The sequence below is a fragment of the Salvia splendens genome, chromosome 4 (assembly GCF_004379255.2).
Source record: "Salvia splendens isolate huo1 chromosome 4, SspV2, whole genome shotgun sequence".
Classification (NCBI taxonomy): Eukaryota; Viridiplantae; Streptophyta; class Magnoliopsida; order Lamiales; family Lamiaceae; genus Salvia; species Salvia splendens.
The window spans coordinates 40,764,663-40,782,137 of NC_056035.1; the positions used below are offsets into that span (position 1 = coordinate 40,764,663).

Genomic DNA, 17,475 nt, shown 5'->3' on the forward strand with positions numbered 1-17,475 from the left:
TTATGAGTGAGCAAGATCGGCAAATGCTTCGTGAAGAGACTCTTCGCCGCCGAGGTGCTAGGGCTTCCCGGGCTCAGAGAAGAGGTGGCAGGTCGATTAGAGCATCTCGTCGACCTGCTTATTCTGCGGCTGCCTGGAACGCCCGAACTCAGCTTCACGAGGATTTTGTGAATAGATGGCTCAACTTTAGCAACCCTGGACAGTAGAATAGTCCTTTGTAATAGCGTAACGCCATCTCGTAGGGTAGCGGAGTTGTGTGCCGAACAAGATTTGAAAAATGAAATTTTGTTTTCGCTTCTAACACTGTATTTACAGCTTAGCGAAAAATTTCATCGTACTTGTCCTCGGTCTTATGAAGTAAACTTCTTTGACCGGACTTGTCTTTGGTCTGATGAAATAAACATCTCTGACCGGACTCGTCTTTGGTCTGATGAAATAAACATCTTTGACCGGACTCGTCTTTGGTCTGATGAAATAAACATCTTTGACCGGACTCGTCTTTGGTCTGATGAAATAAACATCTTTGTCCGGACTTGGCTTGTCGGTCTGATGAAATAAACATCTTTGTCCGGACTTGGCTTGTGTTCTAATTTGGCGATTTTTGTCGCCGGGATCGAACTTTCCCTTGTCCTAATTCGGCGAGTTTTATCGCGTGGATCGGACTTTCCCAGTTAACCGAAGTGGTCTTATGCAGTAAACCTCTTTGACTAGACATGGTCGTCCTCGGTCTTATGAGGTAAACTGCTTTGACCGAACTTGGTCGTCCTAATTCGGCGAGTTTTATCGCATGGATTGGACTTTCCCTTGTCCTAATTCAGGCAAGTTTAATCGCGAGAATCGGACTTTTGTGGCAGTTCGTTTCAGACGAAGTGCTTGATTTTTAAGCAGAATTGTGGTCTTGTATCCTCTTTAGAAGCTTTGACACACAATCTTTGGCTTGTTGCAGCTCGTTTCGTACGAACTGCTTGTTTAAGCTGAATTGTGGTCTTGTATCCTCTTTAGAAGCTTTGACGCACAATCGTTGGCTTGTTGCAGCTCGTTTCGGACGAACTGCTTGTTTAAGCTGAATTGTGGTCTTGTATCCTCTTTAGAAGCTTTGACGCACAATCGTTGGCTTGTATATGTTCTAAGAAGGGGATCAGCCTTCGAAGAACAAGATACCTCAGTAACATTTGTAAGAGACGACACGCACATAGACAGACAAAACGCATATAGACAAATAAAAAGCACATAGAGACGAACAAAAACCAAGCAAACCAAATAAAGCACATTGACCGAACAGGACTCAAGACCGACTGACCGGACTGTCTCTTACAAATGGAACTTTTTGAGGTTGGAAACGTACCATGTTCGGGGTACTTGTGCTCCTGACACTTGAGTCAATTTGTAAGACCCTTTGCCGAGGACTTCTGACACCCGATATGGACCTTCCCATGTGGGTTCGAGTTCGCCCAGCTTTTCTGCTCGGCTTACTTCGTTGTTTCTCAAGACGAGATCTCCCACTTGAAATTGCAGCTTCTTCACCCTTTGGTTGTAATACCGGGCTACTTGCTCCTTGTACTTGGCTGCTTTTATGCAGGCCAATTCTCTTCTTTCTTCGGCAAGATCTAGTTCGGCTCTCATTCCGTCACCATTCATTTCTGAGGAGAAATTGAGTTCGGGGACTGGGTATGCCGATCTAAACCGGAATCTCAGCTTCAGTGCCGTACACCATTGAGTTCGGCTCCGGTGTGACTTCGGTCATTCCGTCTGCCTCTGACTCCGGCTGCTGTGATTGCTATGCTTGATGGTGCCGAACTGATTGCTCGGCACTTTTAAGCGCAATCTGCGAACACACTTGCTCTTTTTCGATCACCTCGGATGACCGCTATCCCTCCTTTGATGGGGAAGGTGTTCGGCGAGGAAGCCTCTGATCGCTATGATCGGGCTTCTTTTCGTCTCCTCTAGATGAGCTGTCTAAAGACCGTTTTTGACGGTCTGCCTCATCGGCTCGGGAGAACTGGTCCGCAATGTCCCACATCTCTTGAGCTGTTTGCGGACTGCATTCCACGAGCTTTCTGTAGAGAGCTCCGGGCAGGATTCCATTTTGGAATGCCGAAATGACAAGTAGATCATTGAGATTATCTACTTGTAGGCATTCCTTATGGAATCTCGTCAGGAAGTCGCTGATCTTTTCGTCGCGACCTTGACGTATAGAAAGCAGCTGAGCCGAAGTATTCCGGGCTTCCGCTTTCTGAAAGAACCTCCTGTGGAAAGCATCCATCAGATCTCGGTAGGATCTAATGCTGCCTTGAGGAAGGCTGTCGAACCACCTTCTGGCGTTCCCGATGAGCAGCTCGGGGAACAGCTTGCACATATGGACCTCATTGAGACCTTGGTTCGCCATATTATACTGATAGCGTCCCAGGAAGTCATGAGGATCCACGAGTCCGTCATAGGTTATCGACGGAGTTCGGTAGTTCTGTGGAAGGGGAGTTCGGGTGATATCGGCCGAGAACGGAGTCTTCAATGCTCCGTACATGGCGAACCCGACATCTCTTCGGTATGGAGGAGATGGAGATCTCCTGTGATTCCGGTACCGAGGAGGAACAGGAATGTGTCGGGGTTGAGGATTCTTCTTCCTGGAAGACACGGTACTACTGCGGTAGTGACTTTCATGTCTGGACGAGGAAGGAGAATCTACCGTTTTCGTCTTCGTCTGTTGGCTCTTTTGCAGGAAGGCTAAGAACTCATCCTGCTTCTCAGCCAAGAACAGCTTGACAGCCTCATTCAAATCAGGCTGCTGGGAAGACTGTGGGACGATTTTTGGAGCGGCTTGTTCCTTCGCCATGAGAACTGGTGGTGGATTTATCCCTAGGCTGTTTTCCAGACCTGTGGGACGGATTGGCTTCCTCCTGGTTCTCACGGGCGGGAATACGGGTACTCTGCGATCTGGTATGCATTTTTTGGGTGGAAAAAATGGATCAAAAATTCGCTTTATCACACATTTTGTTCTCTGTTTCCCACAGACGGCGCCAGTGATGAGTCCGCGAATTTCTGATGTTTGTAAATGCACAAAATAAATGTAGATCAACACACAATGGATTTACGTGGTTCGATTTACTGAGGTAAATCTACGTCCACGGGAAGAAAAGGGGGCAGAGTTGTATTGCTTGATCTGTTTTCTACAGCTTACAAATACAAACTTGCTATTTGCTATATGGTGTTTTATCTCTAGAGAGCTTAACCTTTTTCTACCAGATCTAAGTTCTATTTATACAATGAACTAAGATCGTGGCTTGCATCACCACTAAGTCGTGGATGTCGTGTAGGTCATGGCCTACGATCGTGGCCTGAGTTGACACCACGTGGTAGTGGGTGTGTTGGAAGTTGTGGAAATCCTGCATGGGTCCACTAACTCCTTGTTCGGTCGAATACTGAGACCGAACTGCTTTGGTTGCCGATCTGAGAGCTTGGTGCCGACTTGAGAGCAGAGCTTGATTGGTTGGCTTTTACCGAGCTGTAGGCTGAGGCCGAACTCTTTGGTAATGCCGAACTCATACTCTTCCTTGGGCTTTGGGTTGATGGGCCGTCACTGCTGTTGGGCTTGTTTAGTACTCCATCAGTATCCCACTTTAAATATTTCTACTTTTATAGGTGAAGGTCTCTTGGTCTTGGCCTGCACATACGCCCTTCTCACATAAATACAAACTTATTTTTAATTATTTATTTTTAATATTTGCAATTCTCAGCAACACATACAAATGTTAGAAGTGCAATTTAAGTTTCTATTAATTTGTATCGGTAAAATTAATTAAAGAAAAATCTAAAGGAAATTATAACTTCCACCAAATAAACTGAAAAATAATCTCCAGGTTGATTAGTTTTCAATACACGCGAATTAAAGTAGATTGATTTGTTTGCAATTAAGGTTTAATTTAAATTATATGCTGAACATTATGAAGGGTAGTGAAGGGATAATTGTTGAAAGAAGGTTTTTGTGATATTTATATAGTTGCTATTTGTGACTTATTCCAATCCTATAGTATATGTAAGCCATGATGGTAGTACTATCCTAACAACTTCATATGCCTTTAATTAAATGCATTAATACCTACTCTTATTTAATTGATTTGCACCTCATATTTAATGGGTTTGTAGTCCGTACCATTTATGTAAAATTTGATCTATAACACCCTTGAGAATTATTAAAACTGGACAATGGTAGTGCGGCTGTCGCCATGTATTAAATTACTCGTATATGCTATGTAATAAAAAAAAATAGTTTGACCTGAAAACATTGAATTATGTTTCTATCTGAACACACCTTCAAGATTCAAGATCATTGCCCTGTCAAAGTTGGTCCTATTAAATTCATGTATTTTTATCATAAAAACTTGGTCATAATTAGTGTGGCTCAATTTAGAATGATAGCCTGCTAATTAAGAAATGTCTCTGAATAATTAATCAGAAATACTACTCCTACTAATTAATAATCGCCTTTCAATAATAATAATAATAATACTTTATGATAACTAAACAAAGTAAGTAGGTGTTGAAAAATTTGGGCACAATCTATGTGTTTTGATTGATACCTAAACATTCACTCATAGTGGATTATAGCTTGTAATAGGTCATAGCTCACATATTAAAAAGCTAATAATATTTTAATCACAAGTAGAAAACTATGCCATATAGGTCATAGCTCACATATTAAAAAGCTAATAAATTTTACGAATAAAAAATAAAATAAAATAAAATAAAATAAAATAAAAGAAGATGACAAATTAAATGGGGTGGGGGTGGGGGTGGTCCAGCTGCTTCTATAAGTATAACACTATAAATTCATGAGCTACTATTCGTGCTTTCAAAGGTAGGAACAAAGAACATTTATTGTACTTTCCTCTTAGCTTTCTTCATAATCATAGCTATCCAATTAGCTATAAATAGTGTGTTAGCCAGAAAATTCTATATTTAATACAACTAGACTAGTTACGATGAAACTGCAAATTTGCAAATTCATGCTTCTAATTGGATTTTTTTATTTTCTCACCAAAAGGAGTACAATTTAATTAGCAATTATACCTCTCTTAATTGACAATTTAACTAGAATTTCCAAAGTTGGGCAAATGAAAAGTTTAGGATGAAAATTCCATATGATATGGATAAATATAAATAGATAATGAAGTACATATCAAATCAATTTTTTTACATATATTTATCTTAATAAGCCCAAGCCCAAGCCCATTATCATAAATATATCTTTTCAAAATGGGCTTTGATCTTTGGTGGGGTTTGATGAGTAGGACTTTCAACTCCAAAAAGGTCCAATTAATTGAAAGTGGGCTTTCACTACACCATTATGAATAGTTATTTAAGTTGCAAACCAAAATATGTATGAATTTATTCATAATTTAATTTGAACCCAAAATCACAAATTCATTTAATAAGGTGATAAATCCATTACAGATCTTAATGATTCATAATCAACTTCTACATATTGAGAACTTAGAATCATTTTAGCCCTTCGATCATGAAGACTTAGGTTGGATGTGGAATAAATATAGAGCATGTTCCACTAATCAACCACCGGCTAAAGGGCGAAGTGGTCATTATTGGAATCAATATCATCAATCCACATTCCACTAATAAACACTAACCTTGATTAATTAACAGCATAATCAATTAAGTGTTATATTTAGCTAAGTGATGGGACATTACATTATCTTCGATAATTAATTAAAGAGATTTAATTAAAACTATGATCCGGCACTATCATGCATACTTTTTCGACAGTTAAAAAATTCTTAATTATATTGTGCCCGACATACATTCATGCATTGACACGATATCACAGAGTCAACACTTTTACACAAGTGTAAAATAATAAGAGTGAACGTATATAAAAAGAATGGTAGAAGTTATGTTTGTTAAATTTTATTTGAGAATATATTTTTAAAGTGATTCGGATAGTTGATATGGACTTATCTATTACAATCTACATGTATATGTAGAACGATGCAAATAGCCTATTTCAAATTGTTAATCATGTACGTATTTATCTGGTTAGCGAAGAAAGTGTCCTATCAAGAATAACTAGTGAGTTAAGATGGTGTATGATACCTAGTTTTTTATAGATAAAATTAATTTTTTTAAAGGTTGTGTCACGATGGTTTCAAATTCAAGACTTCTGGTTTAAGATGTTAACCGCTCTACCGCTTGATCTAGTTTTATTACTTAAAACAAGTTGAAAAATTACTATTTAAGTCAACAATGGCTTGACATAAATTATTAGACAAACAATTCAATTTAACTTCAAATTATTACACACACAATTCAATTTAACCAAAAAGTACATATAATAAATGAAGCATGCAACAACTTGCAACAAAATTACAAATATTAGCATTATCACCATCAAAATTTTCATATATATTGCTGGCGCTGCGTAGATAGTTGCTGGTTTACAACTAATATTTATTTCTTAGTTAATCTCTGCTTATTAATTCATTGAACAAGAGCTACCTACTAAAGTGAAATAGTATAATTTAATAATCACAAACTGCATTAAATTAACCAATCATGGTTTCCAATAATATTTTAGATAGATAAGTTCCGATTAGAATTAGTAAAACCTCTAAACTTCTTCAATGGTTTAATATGGTTAATTAATTTAATTATCCTTTTTAACTGTGGATTACGTCCCTACATGCATGTACATAATATATATAGACAAGATCATCCAAGCATGAAACATGATTTACATGAGGAATAATAATAGTCACTTAAAATCTCAAAGTTTTTCAAATTTTGATCAGTCCCAAGAGGTTAAAAACAAAATCACTAATAAAACGACATTGTTTTGAGCGTCACAAATAGACGTTGTTTCATACATGGATGGAACAATTGCAAAAAGAAAAATCAAAATTTCATGATTTAAAATTCTCAAACCCTATGGGTCCGCCCTGAATCGACCAAACTTCGTCATTTACACGACTATTATCCACTTATATTTTTTTGATAAAAAAGGAAAACTCGAAATGACAAAATGGCAAGTGTCACTGGTGGTCAGTCCAAGCAACACACGACACCATAATATTACTCAAGAGCCTAAACAAAAGACCAACTACTCTGTAGCTCTTCCTTTAGGTATTCACTTCCTAACGTCACTCAAATTATCGATCACTATTATCCATCACCATAAACTTATATATACATTCATATTATTGAAGAAACCTATCCCATGATGACAAAAATACACCCAAATAGATCAGTGAGTAGCTCTTCTCTCTCTTCATCGGAGAAGGAAAGAGAAACATTCACAGTGTGGATGAAATCTCTGGTGTTCCATGGAAACGGCTGCACTGTGTTCAACTCAGGAGGTGAAGTCGTTTTCCGAGTCGATAATTATCAGCAAAAATGCAGCAGAAAAGTCTATCTCATGGATTCAACTGGCCAAACATTGTTCTCTATGTATCGAAAGGTAGTTTTTTTTGCATAAATTCATTCATTATTCGAATGGAATTTAATTGGTTAATTAATTAATCTATGCTTGTTTTTTTTGCAGAAACTATATTTTTTGGGGTTTTGGGAAGGTTTTAAACACTCAAAAGGTGGCAAAGAAGAGAAGAAGCCATGGTTTAAAGTGAGGAGAAATCACACAATTTTTGGGAGAGAAATTTCGTGCCGTGTTGTTCTTAAATTGGAGGAAAATAGTGAAAGTTATTACAGAATCATAGGATTGGAAGGGAAAGCTTCACTCAAGATTGTAGATGAATTTTCAGGCCACCTTCTTGCTGAGGTAATGCTTACCCTATTACACGAGACACATGTTACGTTGCATACCTTACATGAGCGCTACTTCTCGTTTAGTTCAAGTTAGTGTCATTTGAATTGAGTTTTGTATATTTAGTTCGATTCTAATTTCTTAAAAAAACTTTATTGTTACAAATTATCTGAAAATTATAAACATCAAAATAAATGCGTAAAACTAAGCAAATAATGTACTAGTAAACGGGATGGTGCCCACATAAAATAAATTACGTGACATTTCTCGAGAGAAATTTTTTTTTACTTGTATCAATTAATTGGAAATTTACTTGTATTTATGTGTGTGTTTGTGTTTGTGCAGGCAGTGCAAAAGCAATCATCAGAAGGAGTTCCATTGGGAAATGACGTGGTTACACTAATGGTGGAATCAAATGCTGATCAATCTCTAATTATGGCTCTTGTCACCATCTATGGTTTGATCAATAATAGGATGTGAATATGTGTATATAAATACAAAGTTTTATGTGGAAATTAGAAGAGAAATTCACGTAGAGATGATCGATTAGGTTTTTGAATACGGAAAAGGTTTTATGTATTTTGTAGTTCATGTACATATTAATATATGACGACATGATTATATGTGTTTATGCGGGTCTCGACAAGAATGAGAAGTTTGGCATCAACCTCTAGTCTAATTGTTAAAGAGCGAAAACATGTGTTTATTCAGATCGTAGCACGTGGAATATTGTCTTTCTTGTGAATATTGCAAATAGACCTGTTGGTAGAATGACTGGAATTACAAGAGACAAACAAAATTGAGCATAATACAACCCAAGAAGGAAGAACAGAAACTGAAAATACAATGAAAACAATGAAATCAAACTTAGCTGAGTCGAGGAAAGTCTTCTTTCCGCAAGACGAGATACGCTCCGGTAGTGCTCTCGGTTTGGCGTGTCGTCCCCAAATATAAAACGGCAACGTCTCTGGTGAAGCAGCACCGCTATCAGCAGAGCTCCGGCGAACTGGAAGAGGAGAGGGCAGAGCTTCGGGAAGAAAAGACTATGCAGAGAGAGTATGATGCTTTGTGTGTATGTTTTATATTGATGCAAGAAATGACTAGCCTATTTATAGGCCTAGTCCACTGCAGGGTCAACTCAGCCTTGATGGCTGTCATCATGGCGTGGCTGTAACGGCTGGCCATTACGGATTTGAAAGCTGGAGAGGTTGACGATGAATCTAGACGCGATACATGCCCAATTCATCCTCACACGTGGACTTCGTTACGTGGCAGCCTCGTAGACTTTGATTGCGTCATAGTTGACGATGTGTCATGCCACTGGTCTCGCCGACTAAGCGTTGGTCCAAAACATTAAGTTTGGGCCCAAGCACCAAGTCCAAGTCCAAGGCGCGGGCACGGCTCGGCGCGCGTGTGGGCTTCTTCAACCCATCTTAGTCCACTATAATTATTAAGTGTAGTAAAGTCACTTAATAAATACACATTAAAAGATGTGTCTAATCTCCTATGTGAGATAATTAACACTAGTTAATTACTCCCTAAGCTTTAATCTCATAGCTTTATTAAAACCTACAATATGACCAACTTTAATCCACTTTTTCTCACTCACCGGGAATATGATTTGAGAAAGTGAATATACTACGGTCATCTACGCGGAACGTAGATCGACGCTATATCATTTAATTTAAAAATTAAATGTCTCGTCACATTTATTATTGGTCAAATTTCGTTGACCGGACCTCTTAAATTCAAAATTCTAATAAGACCATGCTATCACCTAGGACATTAACTTAATGATGATGCCTCAATGAATGTAACAATTAATATTGATAATGATTATGATAATAACTATAAGTGCTTGTCACAACTTTAACCACACATTTTGGAGAGTCCATCCGTGCACAATACATATAGATAAGTAAATTAGTTCTTGATCCAAAGAATGTTAAGTTTAACAACTACGTTTGTCTTAGTATATTAATCCAAGCAGCCACTACCATTTGATTAAAAATTATACTTATCTTCATCTTATTTTAATTTGAGTCATTTTCCAAAGCAAAATAGATAAGAGTTTAGTTATCCCTTCCCCCACCCAATTACACCATGAAAAAGCCACATGCCAATTAGATGTCCAAATTTTATTTTTGCATCTTGTAAATTTGGATATATATGGAGCCTATAATACTGCAAGTAGTGGAAATTGACTTTAATGTCGATGATGCCGACTTATTTGTAGTGTCACAAGCCATGATAGTCTGGTGATTTATTTTATTTCTATTTATGTGCAGAAACAAGTGATGTAGAATTAAAGGTAGATGGTGGGATTAATATACCTGGCTTGATTAATAATAGAGGAGTATATACTGTATTTGGATCTTGATTGATCTAGACACGCACACAAATACGGATAATTTGGGTTGTTTCGGGTACGGATACCCGATGCGGGTATTCAGATACCCGGGAAGCTAAATTAGGTCGGGATCGAATAGGAAAAAATAGGATTTTGCAAGTGCAGATACCCATACCCATACCCAACCTGAATAAATTACACCCTAAAGAGTTTTCATCAGGACTACTAAAGATTTGCTAGACCTCATTGTGCTATTTTTCCCATGTAGTTACTATCTAAGAACTATAAATAAATAAAAAAACTGAGTAAAAAATTAGAATTAGCAGATGACCACAACATTTTTCATCTAATTATACATATAGCCTTCTAAAATGCCGTTTTTATTTGGAGAGAAGTTTGATTGGATGTTGCAAAAATAACCGCATCTATATAAGAACAATTTATGTGATATAAGTATTCATAAATAAATACTTCACCAGTCTCTGCATATGCCCACAAAGTAAAGTATATTACAGAATCAAAAGAAGAAAGAAAGAAAAAGAGGAAAAAAAAAAGAATCAGCTACTGAGGCAGACTCCTGCAATGGTGAAATGACCCTTGAAGATTTTGTATTCCATTCAATGAAATGAAGAAACAACCACATTTATATATAATTTACAAAAAACTTATTCTTGAAAATACTCTGCAAAATCTGTCGATATGAGTCCACCCAAGCGCCGGTTTACATACTACCTACATACTGAACTGAAAAGGTTTAAGCAGCGCTACGATGATTCTTCCTGTTCTTGAGGTTGCGTACTTTCATCACGAGTTGTTGTCGTTCGCCTTCAACTTCTGCAAACTTGAGACTTATTTCTGAATATCTCTCCTGCATGTCCTTCAGTTCTGCCTCCATCAATGTGTTCCTCTCCTTCAATAGTTCCATTTCATTCGTTAATTCGTCATGATGCCTAGAACATTCTTGTGCGTCTGGTAGACTGTCGTTGTGGCTGCAAATATCGATGTATTTGCTTTAGATTCAATCTTTTTTCTAAGCACCATTTACAAGCAGAGTGGATTTATATATCAGCAGTGTGAAAAATGCATAGATGATGGCACGTACCGGTTAAGAGTGGATGAATCTTCATCACCATTTGTTGATTCTTCAACGGATCTAGCATCAGCAATCTGCAATTAAGGAGGAAACATTGTTCAGACACCTGTGAAATAAATAGTTTGTATTTGTACCCAATATGTAACTGTGGAGATTCTAAGCCTAATCAGATCAAAGCAAACACAGCAAATTTTACACACCTTTTCAAGTGCATTTTTATATTGAATGGTGGTTTGGTTGAGCATTTCCATTCGTCGTTCTAACTCTTCGATTTTGTAATGAAGATCCTTTTCCCTCTCAAGAAATGCATTACTTGATATTTCCAGAGTACTTTCCCTTAACTTGATCTGACCCTGAAATCATGAGTTTGGAATCAAAATCTGACATATCATAGCCCATTAAATGAACTAAGACAAGTAGTCTATCAAAGAAAAACAAAGTAAATAATTCATGGGCCAAAGAACATTAATCTGCAATTAGCACTACCAAAAATTTAAGAAACACCGTATTGTTACTCTTAGTAGTCGAGGATGCGTTATAGTACAGCATGAATAATAACATATGACAAGAGTCAATAAGGTGCAGATTTACCTCAAGTAGCTTAATTCTCTCCTTAAGAACCGCGACTTCTTTGGAGCCACGAAGAACAGGCTTGATAGTTTTCGAAGTATCTTTGATTACATCCTTCATCTTCTTCTCCATGCTTCTGAGGGCATCTGCATTCTTCTTCAAGTCTTCTTTTAATTGAGAAACTCTTTCCCTCAACTCCCCATTTTCCAACTCATGCTCAGATAGAGAATGTTTTATTTCATCGTACTGTGAATGAAGGGAATCTAGCTCTGCCTGCAAATTCCAAACAATCGATTCTTTTTCTTCCAGAAGACATCTCGTGTTATTCAATTCCTTCTCTGAGTTCTTAGCATCATTTTCCAACGATGTAATCCTGTTTTCTAGCACAGTTCTTTCTTCATTCCCTTGCTCCACAAGTGAGTCCATTTCCTTAACGGATTTCCTCATTTGTTCCAACTCATGCAACAGTACCTCCTTACTCCTTAAGTCCTCCGACAATGTTTTATTCACTGCCCTGCATGTCTCAATCTCATCCTTGAGCTTTAAAACTTCGTCTTCGAGGAGCCCTTGGGTTTCTTCGGTCTGCTTTTTCTGATTTTCAAGCTGCAATGTTTTTTCATCAATGTCTGACTGCATCTTTTCTATTTGATTAGCCATGGATTTCACCTGACTGGCAAGCTGACTCAAACTATCCTCATAGCTAGTCTTGACTGATTGATGTTCTTCAGAAGCTTTCTTGATGGCTTCTTCTAAATGGAACTTCTGTAGACGAAGCTCGTTTCCTTCTGCTAGAGATTTGGCGGCCAGTTTCTCATTGGATTCAAATGTAGTCGCCAGCTGCACAGAAAGCCTTCTAAATTCCTCCTGAATCCTCTTTGCTGTGCTAGCATTTTGCGACCTTGTTTTTCTCAATGTTTCTTCAGCTCTTATAGCTCTCTGCTCCTGCTCCACTTTCGAGCTCATAAGAGCTTCCAGATCAGCTTCGAACCCTTGTGCTTGGCTTTCAATGTCTTCCTCCAAGCTCTTGACATGAGCTTCTAATTCACTAATTTTGGAAAATGCATCCGCAGATTCTTTTGATTGCCTTTTGAGTTCATTCTCTAGGTTTTCTATCTGCATTTCAAGTTCATGATATGCATCTGCAGACTCTTTTGATTGCCTTTTGAGTTCATTCTCTAGGTTTTCTATCTGCTTTTCAAGATCATGAGTAGTACCATACGTTGACGAACATTCATACTGCATTTTCAGCTGCTCCTGAAGCTCGCTCTGCTCTAGCTTATATGACATTTCATGATTCTCTTGCTTCATGATTTCATAATCAAGAGCAAGCTGCTCCATTTGCATCTCAAGTTCGTCTTTGTCTCGCTTGTAGATTTCTATTTCAGTACGCATGTCCATGATCTGTTGTTCTAGAAGATATGCTTCCTTGGTATCATCATGCTCCTTCACGAGCTCCTCGAGAGCTTTCTGTTCTTCATCATCATTGCCATTGTCTAATTGACGTTTGTCGCCTGCTTTGTGAGATTTTTCTTCCATGTCTTTAGTTGATGATCCATTTGAGAGGTTCAATATCTCTCTATCTTTCTGCTCCAACATGTCATCAAGGTCCTTCACTGCAAGCAATAGTTCAGAGTTTGATTCCTGCGTCTTCTGAAGTTGAACTCTGAGATTGGCATTTAGTTCTTTAGCATGATTCAGCTCTTGTCTCAGTTCTTCAACCATTGCATAACCCTCCCTTCCCTCAACTAGCGAATTAGTTCGATTTTTTCCTTCGTCTCGACTCTTTGAAGCTTTGAGCATACCACATTCTCCCTTCAGAGCATCTCTTTCCTCTCTCACGCAAGCAAGCTCTCTGAAAAGATCTTGTCCCCTTTTGCTCTCCTTCACAATCTGCTTCCGAAGAGTTTGAAGTTCTAACTCAGACATCTCTGCTTGTCTAGATAAAGCAGCAACTTCAGATTTGAGCTTCTCTATCACAATATCCGAGGACTCATCTGAATTCTGCCTCAGGAAGGTATCTCTTGGAGTGTCAGACGAGCCGTCTGTACTAACTTCAAGGGCAGAACTACCTAACCAATCCCACTGTGACCTTTGATGCTCTTCATATACTGCAGGCAAAGCATCAGAGTTGGGCCTCGAAGATGGTGGAACTGCAGCTGGCTCCTGATGGACGCTGCTATTCTTGATTTGAGGTTGCCATGGTATCTCAACTCCAGAACTGCCATCAGAGCTTGAAACTGTGAGATCAGATCCACTAGATGCTCGACGGTTGCCATTAAATTCAACAATGGGGGAAACAGTCTTGTTCAATGGCAGATCCTGCTGCTTAAAGAAAAGGAAACAAAACACAATAACTACCAATGAAACAAAGTTTGCTTCAACATTATGATTATCAACTTGAGTTTAAGGTTACCAAGAAAAGTAGATTATCAAAACAAGATGTGAGAAAGAGAGATTACATCAGAACTGTTCTTTACGGTTCCATCTTTGTCACCGTTATCCAACTGCGACTTGAGGCTGTTTTCTTTATATATTTTCACACTCTCAGTTTCTTCAATCTCTCTGCAGGAACAATAATCACTCTCAGTTCATTGGAGCTTAGTAACAAGTTTAAAGAAAAAATAACTAAAATAATCAACAGCACCTCTCATCAGTAGAGTCTTGCATCCTCTGAATTGATAACTGTAGAGATACATTAATATAGTAAGCAAATAAAGAAACATCAATCCAAGCTAAACAAATGTATGTCATGGTTTCAAATGGGAGGACTTACATTCAATACAGCTTCGGTTTTTGAGTTCTTGAGGGGAAGAGCGACCAAGGAAACCTTATTTAACTCCACATAGTTTGAGAAATCAATTGAGGATTCTCCAAGAACTCCACCTTTAGACGACCCCTATTGCACCATATAAGAGAAATGTTAGCTTTTGATCACTGCTTGGCAGCAAAGCAAAGCATAAATATCATCTGCGTAACATTCCATACCGTCCCTACAACAAAGTAGTATATCCTCTCCTGAATCTTCCCTGTTTTTGGCTCTCGGTTGAACTTCACAGTCTCGTACACTGGATTCTCCCAGAAACAACTCCCATCTCGAACTGATGCCTTATCCGATTTAACTGTGGGCTTCCCAACATCCGCAGGAACAACAGATATCATCAATGCATCCCCTCCAATTTGTGGCACCTAGCATTTCAAAAGAGTGATCATCACAAGTTCAATAATTTCATCAAATTTTGGCCTCAATAAATCAAGTTTCCAGAATAAGATTCTAAACAGAATGATGGAAAAAACAATATCAGTTCAAATCCATTGCAAAATACACATAAAACTCAAATGCTAAACAACATCTAGCATATCAATTCACAACACCTCCCATCACATCACCACTTTTCCAAACCAAAACTCAACCATAACAACAAAAGATCCAATCTGTTTTGCTTTGCTCTTCAATCTTCAAATGCATTACCACATCCAATCAAAAAAAAGGCACACACTAATACAAATAAACAAACACAACATGCGCAATCAGAGAGCAAAATTTACCTTAGCTGCATGAAACTGCAACTTAAACACTACTTTGACCTTGTTCTTCTCGCTCCTCCACCTCGCCGACTTGAACATTTTGCCCTATTTCACCCGCAGCACAGCATTACCTTCTGATCTCACTCTTCACGAACCCGCCGGAGCTCCGCCAGAAGCTCACCTGAGCTCCGGCGACCGCCGCCGCAGAATCACCATCCACTCAAAACACCATCAATGCAATCCGAACTCCAATTCGTATTCCGAGCTAAGAAAAAAGCCAAAACAAAACCGAAACGCGCTTCAGTCACTGAACAAAATTCAAGTGGCCAATCAATTGACTCCGCGGATCAATGCTGAATGAAACTCACTGTAATCCTCACTTGTTAAAGCCGAAACTGAAAAAACTGCAACTAAAAACGAGAGAAATCAGCGAAACGCAGATCTAAAGGTGCTTCTCTCTGCTATTTTCGTTGCGTTCAATGCTCTATGAGCTTAGAAACGGTTTTCTCTCACTAAAATCTGCTCTCTCTCTCTCTGTATTTTTTTGTACGTAACAGTATTTCTCTATGAATGAATGGGAGAGGCATTATTATGACAACTCTTTATTTATTATTTAAATTTCCGTTTTTATGCATTTCGAAATGTATTTAATATTTCTTGGTAGTAGAAAAAGAGGAATTAAATAAAGGGAGTGGGAAGCTTCTGTGGTCAAATTAAGATAACTATGAATTTATTAGGTGTAATTTCATTTCATATTTCTGGATTTTTGCTCATGATATTTGTCTAAGTTGACGGAAGTGCCCTCTGTATAACGGCTGTTTTCATTTGATATGGGGGTCGATATGGAATTGTAACAGATAAATTTAAATTATGCTATTAATTTGTTTATTTTTAGAACAATATTAATTTCCTTTCCACTAAACTCGAAATCAATTTTGGAAATATAAGTGGTGCGACATAATTGCTAGAGTCTAGAGATGCACAAATGTGAATTTATTTTTTATATTCAAATAATTGCAAGTAAATCACTTTATGTTCTCACCACATAAAAAAGCAACCATTTTATTGCAATTGGATATTACGAATTAAAAAATAAAAGTTTAAGAATATGCATTTAGCACGGCGGAGAAAACAAAAGTCAAAGGTAGCAATAATCTTGGCAAAATTCTTTATTTTATTTGATAAATTGTTCTTCATTTGTTTTAACTATAAATTATATAGTCTACCTAAAGAGAGCTTTTCTTTTATAAAGGCAGGCCAGTTTTAATGTTTCGTATTTTTCAATCTCTATTGATATTGAAGAATTAATAATGAGTCCAAAATATGAAATAGTTATTATAGATAGTGGAAATTAATTGATGGATATTAATTTAATTTGTAAAACTGTACAACGATATGAATAATCCGTATTCATATTAGGCGTGTGATTAATTAAATAAGAATATTTTTTAAAAATTCCTTATTCATATCGGGCGTGACAAGTTAAATAAGAATGCTTGAAAACTTCTTCGTATCAAAGTTGAATAGAATTTATTAAATGTTAAGTGATTGATAACATTTAATTTCCCTATTCATTTGCATATTTATATTATTTACTTATTAATATTTTATCATAGTACGGAGTAGTTATTGTCACACAATAAATTTTTTCTGTAAATATTACCAAATGGAACCACCGACATCCCATTTATGAAATAACCAAGCTCCCATACCTTACGGTGTGACTATAAACGAATCAATTATGGTAATCATTTAATTTCTTTTAAAAAAGGTGCCTCTAATCTTACTATTTTAAAAATATTCTTATATAATCGATGATTCCTCCTTATAAAAATACTAATCGAATCATTTCCAAAATTAAATTTAAAGTATTTTTTTTAAATAGAGAAAAAAGGAAAACAAACTAACAAATACAAAAGGAAAATAACAAAAACTAAAAATAATACTAATATAAAACAAAAAATAACATAAAACTTAATGATGTTTTTATTTATCTTTGCTCAATATATTTGGACCATGTTTGATTGTCAGGATTCTGTCTGGGAAAGTAATCTGATTTCTTAAATTTTAAATTCCTAGCGTTTGTTTTAGTTTTTAATCAAACTGAGAAAGTAATCAGAATCCGAGAACAAGAAAAGTTAGTACAACTTTCCAGGATTCTAAATCCTAACT

The 17,475-nt window shown here is 37.2% G+C and overlaps 2 protein-coding genes across 4 annotated transcripts; one reads left to right on the forward strand and one right to left on the reverse strand.

Moving 5' to 3' along the window:
• The first annotated feature begins 6,959 nt into the window (after positions 1-6,959).
• On the forward strand, positions 6,960-8,394 carry LOC121800361 (protein LURP-one-related 11-like). Its single transcript, XM_042199931.1, has 3 exons — positions 6,960-7,462; positions 7,547-7,780; positions 8,111-8,394. The coding sequence occupies exons 1-3, from the start codon at positions 7,223-7,225 to the stop codon at positions 8,243-8,245; spliced, it is 609 nt and encodes a 202-aa protein (XP_042055865.1). The 5' UTR covers positions 6,960-7,222; the 3' UTR covers positions 8,246-8,394.
• A 2,151-nt stretch (positions 8,395-10,545) lies between these two features.
• On the reverse strand, positions 10,546-15,888 carry LOC121800110 (myosin-11-like). Of its 3 annotated transcripts, none has more exons than XM_042199675.1 (10): positions 15,684-15,888; positions 15,325-15,568; positions 14,764-14,964; positions 14,552-14,674; positions 14,423-14,460; positions 14,238-14,340; positions 11,800-14,103; positions 11,409-11,561; positions 11,218-11,282; positions 10,546-11,104 (listed from the first exon to the last, which is right to left on the reverse strand). In XM_042199675.1, the coding sequence occupies exons 2-10, from the start codon at positions 15,400-15,402 to the stop codon at positions 10,870-10,872; spliced, it is 3,300 nt and encodes a 1,099-aa protein (XP_042055609.1). In that variant the 5' UTR covers positions 15,403-15,568; positions 15,684-15,888; the 3' UTR covers positions 10,546-10,869. The 3 variants fall into 3 exon arrangements, with proteins under 3 accessions (XP_042055609.1, XP_042055610.1, XP_042055608.1); XM_042199676.1 differs by having other exon boundaries at positions 11,800-14,100; positions 15,672-15,888; XM_042199674.1 differs by having other exon boundaries at positions 15,672-15,888.
• Between the last annotated feature and the right edge of the window lie 1,587 nt (positions 15,889-17,475).

Bases quoted from the DNA above. Each gene is read 5' to 3' on its own strand.
- LOC121800361 (XM_042199931.1), top strand. From the start codon at position 7,223: ATGATGACAAAAATACACCCAAATAGATCAGTGAGTAGCTCTTCTCTC. The intron at 7,463-7,546 runs GTAGTTTTTTTT...TTTTTTTTGCAG, and splicing joins TGTTCTCTATGTATCGAAAG to AAACTATATTTTTTGGGGTT. The intron at 7,781-8,110 runs GTAATGCTTACC...GTGTTTGTGCAG, and splicing joins CAGGCCACCTTCTTGCTGAG to GCAGTGCAAAAGCAATCATC.
- LOC121800110 (XM_042199675.1), bottom strand. From the start codon at position 15,402: ATGTTCAAGTCGGCGAGGTGGAGGAGCGAGAAGAACAAGGTCAAAGTA. The intron at 14,341-14,422 runs GTGCTGTTGATT...TTGTTCCTGCAG, and splicing joins CAAGACTCTACTGATGAGAG to AGAGATTGAAGAAACTGAGA. The intron at 11,562-11,799 runs GTAAATCTGCAC...TCATGATTTCAG, and splicing joins AGAGAATTAAGCTACTTGAG to GGTCAGATCAAGTTAAGGGA.